A 9,161-nucleotide genomic window follows, 5' to 3' on the forward strand; every position below is an offset into this window, starting at 1 on the left:
CTCAATTTTTTTTGTAAACTTTTCAGAACCCAGGAATTTTAAAGAGATTCAGTCTTATTTTAGAATCAAGTGCTTGTTGTATATAACCATTTTACTTGTTTCTTTTGCTCAGTTCTATGTCTGTAACACGCTTGGAGCCAGACTTACAAGCAAAGATCCAGGAGAACAGCCCTGACCTAGAACGTGTATACTTTAATAAAGGATTATAATTCAAGGAAGGGAGAATATCTTACAAGGAGGATCTTGTGAACTTATTTTTATGTGCCAACATAGTTGAAGAGAACTCATTTTAACTGGTCCTTTTGTTAAACCACACTCTGCTCAGCTGCACTGTTTTATACTTAATCTTTCCTCACTGTAGTGTTTAAATTACAGAAGGTCATTTTGTTCACTTTGGTATTGATTAAAACTTTTAACCATACATATGCAGAAATGTTTACATAAGCTCTCAAGCAGCTACAATAATAAACAAGCACACAAAGAAAAAGAGAAGCTATGATACTGGATGTGCCACCTGTTCCAGTAATGGAGAGGCAGGGATGCCTTTCCAAGAAGTCATAGAGCAACTGATCGAAGTTGCCACCCTCTGGTAGCAGCAGGACGGGGAGCTGAACGCGTCAGAAGATTGTGCAGGAAGGGCTTTTTGCCAGGAGGTTGGTTAGGTTGTAGGTTTTCCCTGTTGGCACAGAACCGTTTCTTTAGAGTAGACATTGGAGGAGCCTGGAGCTTCTGTACAGTGTGATACTGTTCAGCAATACAAGCTGCTTTCTTCCGCAGATCCAGTTTTACCAGCATCATGTTGTTCTGCAGTTCTGCTAGTGTTTGGTCCTGAAAAATGGAAAGCAGTATATTTAGAAATACAATAACATAACTCCTTGGCTATTATGAATTAAAGACTCTGCCGAACTTCACTAACCAGCATGCTAAGTAAAGCCATACAGAAAAAGCTCCTGCTGTCACCAGTATAGCAGTTCAGTAACAAAAGGGAAACAGTTATGCTAAGAAAAAAAAACAGAATCCACCCTGCTGTAAACATGCTGCCATAGCAACTGTGATGGAGCACAGTGGATAAAGGAATGAGAACTCTGAATTCTGCTTTAAGTGCAAGCTGCCAGGTGGCTGAACAGAAATAGTTGAGTCTCCTTTGGAGAGTTAAGTATGCAGTATGACTCAGACACTGAAAAGAGTTAGCAGTATAGCTCCCTTAATATAACAAGTATTTACACACCTAGAGAATAAGTCATTTATATTTGCAGCCACAAGGATCTAGGTCTATCTACTGCTTATATCAAAGTACATAAATACCACTGCAACAAAAAGACAACACATTACCTGTCTAGCCAGGATGTCATCACATGTACAAAGGGCTTCTCGAAGTTTCCCTGCACCTGTACTGTGGCAGCATGCCCTCTCTGCAGACTGAAGAGATTCCCCAAGTTTTTGTAATTCTGAGCGCAGCAATCTCACATTCTACAAGAGAGATTTAAAGTGAGTTGTTGTATTAACACTGTTCTAGAAACAAGGCTGCTCTGAGATAATCCAGACATGCAGTACTGAAGGAGATCTGACTAAGGTACGCTGGAATCAGTAACACCAGCATCTTCCACATCTGTGCTCAAGGTTTGCTTTTAGAATGCTGTCAACCATTTAAAGACTTTAAGAGAGCAGCATTTAAACTGGCAAGCATTTTGCTATGCAAGTTTCTTTCTCTAACAGAGATAGAGTTACCTTCTGTCCATCCTCCAGTTTCTTGTCAACATCCACAGTAATGGGTTTGGCAGAGGGAGGTGGCTCCAGTAATCTCTGGTACTTGCGCAACTCTAAGAACAGACAGAAGTTAGTGAGCAAGAGCTCATTCATAGAACATTAGGTTTTTCTTAAAGTCTGGACTGCCCTTGAGACAGACAAACTGAAAAGAGCTCAGGCTTCCAATTTAAACAAAGGAACTTTAGAATTTGAACTAGGAGATGAACCTGCCTTACCTGATGATGTTGTATTCAACTCCATTTGACACTGCTCCAGTTTGGCCTTAGTATCTGTCAGCTCCTGTTGCAGAGCACACGAGGCAGCCACTCGCTTTGATCGACGCAAGCCTTGCTCTGAGTCCCTTTGCTGAGCATCCAGTTTTTGTTTTGCCTCTTGCAGAGCAGCTTGGAGCTCTTCAATCTTCTCATCACGCTCCTTGAAGCAAGTTTGTTCAAAAATTATACAAGACTTTCTTAACACAGCCTTTGTTAGTCAGATTTTCAGGGTCTTTTTTCTACAAGACATTCTCCATCATACATTTCACACATTGGATACAGCATTAATGCCATTTAAGTGAAGATAGTGAACCCACTTCTTGAGAACCTAAGCCATTTTTCCAGCCTCTCTACAACATGTGTTAGTTTGCATCTTCAGAGAAGGCCACTCTCATATGATGAGAACTAAAGACAGGCCTGTACCCTTCACAACTACAGTTAAGAACTGAGATTCACAGAGCTGATGTTAATTTGAAAATTGCAAGGCAAGCCACTAGCAAAAATAAAGGGACAAATAATTACATTGGACTACTAGAGGAATAAAAATGGTTACACATTAATTCCCAGATTAAGAGTTGAAAAATCTGGAAGTCCAACTAATTACAAAATAGTCAAGAAATGAGAATTAACAAGAATTGTGGACCAAGTTATCATGTATCAACACAGCACAGAAAAAAAAAACAAATATTTATTTTCACTCTGTGTAACCATCATCTTCCTGGACTTAAGTACCCCAAAGTCTCTGCCACCTTCCTCCTGATGTCATTCCATCCCTCTGAACAAACCTGGATTTCTTCCTGGTAATAATCAGTCAGTGACTCCTTCAGGTTGTTCAGTTTATCTTCATACAGTTCCTCCAGCAGTTCCTTCTGGGCATCAATGTGTTGGCTACAAAGAAAGCAAACAACTATCTGCATCTCGATCTGATAGTCCTTGGTACCACAGCATGCCCTGAATACAGGGAGATTGATCAGCCTGATCAGCTGTACCTCCACCATTGCTCCTTCTGCTGCATGCCCTCCAGCATCTCATTGCAGATCTCTGTACGGAGACGTATTTCTAGTTGTAGCTTCTCCTGCCTCTCTTGCACCAGCAGTTCTCGCGCAGCTTCCACTACACGCAACAAGTCCTGGAAAACACAAACTCCCTTGCCCACACTGCACGGCAGAATTAAGACCTAGATAAAATAAACTAGCTAATCCTGTATCTGTAAGGCTGGGGTAATCTAGGTTTAGGAGGTTTTAGTCACTTGGAAAAACAAAGTTGGTAGGTTTGTTCCCAATTCCTTCCCCATGAGATGGTTTAAACACCACTCCAACTGAAGCTATCTCCATAAGCAGCTTGCTATACTGTACTGTCCAAGGCTGCACATGTGTTTGCTACACTGATACATTACAACTCAAATCTCTGTATTTCTTCCACCCCACTCTCTTTCAGCTATTCCAGCTGCCCACTTTGAGTATCCAGGTGGTCTCATTATCTTTCCTCAGTTTAGCCAACTGTTTTACTAATTCTCTGATCAAGACTTCCCTTATAGAGGAGAGATTACAGATCTGCACCTGAGCTCTTACTGTCCTTGTTCCACAAATGGACAAGTGCTTTTAAGCACATGCTTCAGATTTTGAGCAACTGTGGATGGAATATCTTCCATAGATTCTCAATTTAGAGTGTTCTAGGATCATATCTTTGATGTTCTCTGTCATCTTTCGCACTGAGTTCCAGGACCCACCTTCCTGTTAATGTTTAGTCATATTCTTGCTTTTCTATCAATGAAAGCTGTAAAATAAATCACAACCCACCTCTCTCTCATAAACAGAGACATCCACTTCATCTTCACTGTCTTCTGTTTTCACATCTTCCTTCTCTGTAGCCTCTGAACCCTGACTGGTTCGCCTGCTGTGCTCTTTGATAATTGATTGTATGGATGGAAGTCCCAGCTTTGTGGGAGGGGCCTGAACAAGCTGAAGGGGAAAAACCTATCATTACTGGTCCACAAAGCCTGGCAGCTGCAGTCTTTAAACATGGCACTTCTCTGTATGCTGTTGAACTTTTGAATTTACTCGTTTGGAATTACTGTGGAGTTAACAATCCACTGCAAAAACACAGGGAAGGAGTGCCTGCCCTCTGGTAGGAAAGAACCCATTCCCATAGGAGGAGGCATCCTGAGCATGTCACAGTGCTACTAAGTGTTACTTACCTGGCTGGCAATGGCTGAGAACTTGGCTACATACAGAGTTTCATCATATGTAGATGCACACTGATTGATGTTAACAATCATACAAGAGCGCCCACGTCCAGTGAAGAAACCCTGGAACACACGGGTTAGCTTGCTGTCCCGGAAGGGAACCACAATCTGCTTCAGTCTATGGGGAGAGACAAGAATAAGTCCATGGGAAAAGACAGTCTCGCCACATCCCCCCCCTCTGAACCTAGAAATACTCACTTGAATTGCTGCTTCTGACGGAGGGCAGTGATGCAGCGACCCAATGTATGGAGGGAAGTATTGATGTTGTTTGCTTCTTTCATTCGATCCCCACTTTTCTGGTCTTTGCAACGCTCTGATCCCGCAAGGTCACACAGGGATAGCCTGAAAAAATGGAGATGTTATCATCTGACCCACCATATTAGTGCTGTTGTCACCAGGTTTACAATTCAGACACCTTGCAATCACTTTCCCCTGCTCACTCTCCCAGCTTCCTCAGGAGGACAAAGAAAACTCCTTTGGGATAAATTAGGCAGGTCTTTCTGTCTAGCAACAGCCCAAGTGTAAGGATTAAACAAGGTAAGAACAACATGAGCTTAGTGTCACATTCAAAGATCCTCAAGACAGCCGCTTCCCAGGTGCTGAGCCAACTCATGTCCAGATAACTGTGTCTGAAAAACAGGCAGCAGCCTCAGCTAAATCAGCCCTGCTGCAAGGGCAGTTACTCATGTTACTTTTAAAGAGCTTAAGAACTATCTCAAGTTATATTTTGCAGTACTCCTCAAAGCTCTCCCCACTGTCAGTTCCAGGCCTAAAGAGTGGAAACATTCACTCCTTTTAAGTGCTTCCCATGAGATCTTCCTTAAGATACTTCCCAGATCCACAGTAACAGTTTAAAAAAGTCCAGAGAATACCCACAAATCCTAGAAAGCATGAAACTCACTCGCTGATTTTGGGAACAATTTCACTGCCACCTCCTTGCAAGTGCAGAATTCGAATGGAGAAGATACTGTGACTGTAAAAGAAGCATGCAGGCATTTAAAAAAAAAAAAAAAGAAAAAAATGAAATGTAACATTTAAAAGCTTCTCAGAACTGTATATCTAAGAAATACCCCCTCCCACTCCAGACCTGCGACTGGAATTCTGGTTCATGTGGGTGCTAGCAAAACTCTGGTTTTTCCGACCCAGTTTCAGGAGCTTCCAGGCCTCATCAGCATCACGGACATTGATCCAGTTTAGATCTAGAAAAACAGGCATGCATTGGGCATGACAGTTAAGAAACCATAGCATTTCCCTGACATTAATAAGCTTCGCATCCTCTTTATCCACACATCAGAAACTTCTGAGGGACCAGAGGACATTGTGCTCCCTGGCGTATCACAGAACAACCAGGGTTGGAAGGGACCTCAAGGATCATGAATCTCCAACCCCCCTGCCGCATGCAGGGCTACCAACCTCCCCATTTAATGCTAGACCATGCTGCCCAGGGCCCCATCCAATCTGGCCTTGAACACCTCCAGGGACAGGGAATCACTACTAAGCCACCCACTCTGTCCTTAAGTCTCCCTCAGGTGTGATCCACTTAGGGGCCCACTACAAACATCTTTCAGGTAAATACCTTTCACATAGGGATTGCCATTCTGGTCTTCACAGAGCCGCAGTGTCTGCCTCTTGCGGTTCTGGCCAGGGAGGGCTGGTTCTAACAAGTCATAGATTAATTCATTGTAAATCTCAAAGAAGGAAACCCAGATGGAGAACTGCACATCTGCTGTGGTGCTGAGTGAAATACGATCCAAGTCAGCCCAACGAGGGCCCAATTCTGGGGAGGGAAAAAAAAAAAATCATGACTGCAGTCTTTCAAAGGTCAGACCTGAGTGGTTCAGGAAAAGACTGAAGTGTCCATCTTCAGTAATAACACCACTCCAGACTCAAAGCTATTCTACATACCCCCTGCTGTTTGGACATATGCAATTACCTATGCCCAATCACACAGTATTCCCCATAACAATATCTTTATGCACAAGGACTGCCTATATACTTGATCTTAACTCAAGAAGCACCAGATATTTCAGAAAAACTGACATGTTTTAAGCCTTGTTACTCTCTGCTTCTGGATACCTACTCAGCTAGTAGTACCCAGATTGTCAAATGGAGGAACAAGTGGTCAGTGTGATATCTCAGTGCAGCACCTTGCTTTCCAACAACCCCTCACTGCATGGCAGTCACCTGCTTAATAACCATATATTCAGATTTTGATGAGACAAATGTACAGTTCTTCAGCTGAGGGGCTGTAATGCTATAATGGGAGGGAAAGTACCACAATAATAGCAGGGTAGCAAAGTCTTCAGCTGCAGCAAATGAGAACGAGCCCAAGTGCAGCAGCCACAGATGCAGAAATGAAGGAAAAGAGCTGCCTGCCTTTGGAAAGCATCAGGTAAGCAGGGATCTCCAGCAAGATATGCCTTCACCTCCACTGCCAACCCTTAAATGAGGTCTGGGAAAGAGTTGATCCTGGCTCCATCCCTTTCAGTCACTCAGGAACATTTGAGCTCCCCTGGGCTGGCCCTGTCTTCCCAGCAGGTACTCCATCACTATTTCTGGCCATGACTCAGCAAATCTGCTACAGGAGTCATCTTTCAAAGGGAAAATCTGTGAGACTGTAATACCTTTGCTTCTTTACCGAACAGTACAGCATCTAGATAGCTATTGCCCTTTCTTCCTCTGTTCTTCCAACAAGCAGGTGGTACGAATTAGGTTTCCAGTCATACCTTCTGTCTGGCTGATGTCTGAATGGCTGGTAAATTGGCTGGATGAAGAAAGGCCAGCAACTCCACTGTCAAAGCTGCCACTGACGGCAGCCTGAAGCTGAGATTCAGCACTGCAACTCCTTTTCAGTGGTGTTGACAGCTCCTCCTAAAAAAGAAATAAAACCGTGACCAGGTGGTCTGACATTATTCACTCCCTAGTAAACCTCCTGGAACCAACATTCTTACTTCCCACAGACCCCCTCGCAGCATGCTCTGTTTCTTGGTCTCTTCCTGCCGAACCTGCCTGCTGTCTAGCCAGATCACCTCATTGCAGAGTGAAGGCTTCAGGTCCATGGCTTGGTACAGACGGTCCCCCACACTATTGAAGATAACAGCTAAGGAACGTGGCAGAATTCCACCATCTTTGACGCTGCCTAAAAAAAAGAGCAGGAAGCTATGGATTCAACAGAAATGTAGAAGCACGCAGCTACTTCATATGTCTGCTACCAGTTCATACTCCCATTACCCTGAATGGTGTGAGTCTTCCCTGAATTGGTGTTGCCGTAAGTGTAAACCAGCCAGTTCTGCCCATTCAGTACATCCTTTACCACCTGTTTCATTGTTTCATCAAAAAACAATTTCTGCCCCACATTTGGTCCAAAGATCTGCAAAAAAAAAACAAACAGAAAATGGCCTCAGGTAGATCTTTCCTTCTTTTAGACTGCAGCTGATTTCTCAAATAATACTGCTTAGTCCTTAATAGAGCCCTCCATCCTTCACCACCACAAACCTACCAGTAATTTCAGTCCAAGAGCCCTATAAAAACAGACTGTTTACTTGTTTAGTCCAGTAACATACAATACTACTACAGTCTTTAGCATGTTTAGATCTTTATTAAGAAAATAGGAGTTTGGCATTTGCTGCTAAAGCTTGCAGAACCTATTTCAAAATATATGTGTAAATAAGGAAAACATCAGAAATGAGTAGAGAATAGTATAAGAGAACACAGTTCACACAGAGTACTGGTATTACTAATAATAAGGCAGCTTTTTAAGTTGTATTACTGGCTTAAGCTCAAAACCCTCATAATTAGGTTAATTGCAGTTGTCTGTCCCAGTTACCTACCTGAGTGAAAGAGAACCTGTGTGCTGCTTGTCCCACTCCACGCTCGGTGCTCCGCATGGTGAAGGAGTCTTTGGGGGCTTTTAGAAGAAGAGTCTCTGAGTTCTCAATGCAGACACAACCCTGAAAGAGAAAATAAAATCCCATCATTGCAATAGCCTACAAGAGATTATTACATGACAACAAAGGAAAATTTGTTCTCCCAGTAAGAACACAAGCAACTGCTTTATCAAGGATCTCACCTGGTCTTCCCCTTTTTCCAGCTCTGTAGGTTTCAGGGGTCGAACTCTCAGATACACCTTCAGTTTTCCATTAACATCTTCAGCAATAGCCTGCAAAATTTGCACAAGTTAAACAGAGCAGCAATGCACAGCTATCTGGCAGGCCCAGACCACCAGGAATCAGTGCTTGGAATACACACAGTTCCCTGAAGATTTGCTCTGTAATTAACAAGCACTTCAGTGTTCCCAAGGTTCCCAAAAACACAAGAACATGTTCTCATACATTTCCATGTACACAGAACACATCTTTGGTTTACATAGTGAATCAGAACAAAAATCTAAAGCTGCGACACCAAACCCAGCCCCAGAACTGAGCACCACGTTAAGGGGCACCCATTAATTGTGCCCTTCATCAGTAGGCTGCTGGTAACGAGCTGCTCCGCCCACAGCAGACTCTTCTTAAGAGCCCCTGCTGACCGTGCAGGGCAACCATTTTGTGCTGTATGCAGGACAGGGCGCTGCTCGGTACGTGCCGCCAGGGCTCCAGCCTCACCTGCTGGGTGCCGTCGAGATTGGGGGAGATAGCGGAGAACTCGGACAGGAGATCCTTGCGAACGTCAGCTCCAAACCCCGTCGCTGTGGATTCCAGAACGGGGGAGGCCGTAGCAGCACCGTCATCATCAGAGAACAGCCCCGGGGAGGCGAGCGCTTGTTCCATGGCGTCCCACAGGACCGCTGAGAAAAAGCGGCACAAGGCGAAGTCAGAGCAGAGGCCCAGCCGGCCCGCCCGCTTCCCACGAGCGCATACCCCCGGCCCGCGCCCTTCTCACGCACGCAGGCCTGCGGA

General features: G+C 44.1%; 2 protein-coding genes across 3 annotated transcripts in view; one reads left to right on the forward strand and one right to left on the reverse strand.

The window, feature by feature from the left end:
* The window catches only part of SFXN1 (sideroflexin 1), a 29,467-nt gene extending 29,046 nt beyond the window's left edge, over nucleotides 1-421 (forward strand). For both annotated transcript variants that reach the window (XM_090151109.1, XM_031598118.2), the window contains exon 11: nucleotides 113-421. In XM_090151109.1, coding sequence (XP_090007235.1) covers nucleotides 113-209 — 97 coding nt within the window. In that variant the 3' untranslated portion in view covers nucleotides 210-421. The remainder of the gene's footprint in view (nucleotides 1-112) is intronic.
* On the reverse strand, nucleotides 113-9,141 carry KIF20A (kinesin family member 20A). Its single transcript, XM_090151105.1, has 19 exons — nucleotides 9,123-9,141; nucleotides 8,868-9,049; nucleotides 8,336-8,425; nucleotides 8,097-8,216; nucleotides 7,498-7,636; nucleotides 7,218-7,405; nucleotides 6,993-7,137; nucleotides 5,843-6,043; nucleotides 5,354-5,465; nucleotides 5,168-5,239; nucleotides 4,465-4,608; nucleotides 4,219-4,384; nucleotides 3,821-3,982; nucleotides 3,011-3,150; nucleotides 2,807-2,909; nucleotides 1,983-2,181; nucleotides 1,729-1,820; nucleotides 1,333-1,470; nucleotides 113-828 (listed from the first exon to the last, which is right to left on the reverse strand). The coding sequence occupies exons 2-19, from the start codon at nucleotides 9,030-9,032 to the stop codon at nucleotides 556-558; spliced, it is 2,649 nt and encodes an 882-aa protein (XP_090007231.1). The 5' UTR covers nucleotides 9,033-9,049; nucleotides 9,123-9,141; the 3' UTR covers nucleotides 113-555.
* Between the last annotated feature and the right edge of the window lie 20 nt (nucleotides 9,142-9,161).

This window comes from Phasianus colchicus, chromosome 15, assembly GCF_987193195.1.
Source record: "Phasianus colchicus chromosome 15, bPhaCol1.hap1.1, whole genome shotgun sequence".
Taxonomy (NCBI): Eukaryota; Metazoa; Chordata; class Aves; order Galliformes; family Phasianidae; genus Phasianus; species Phasianus colchicus.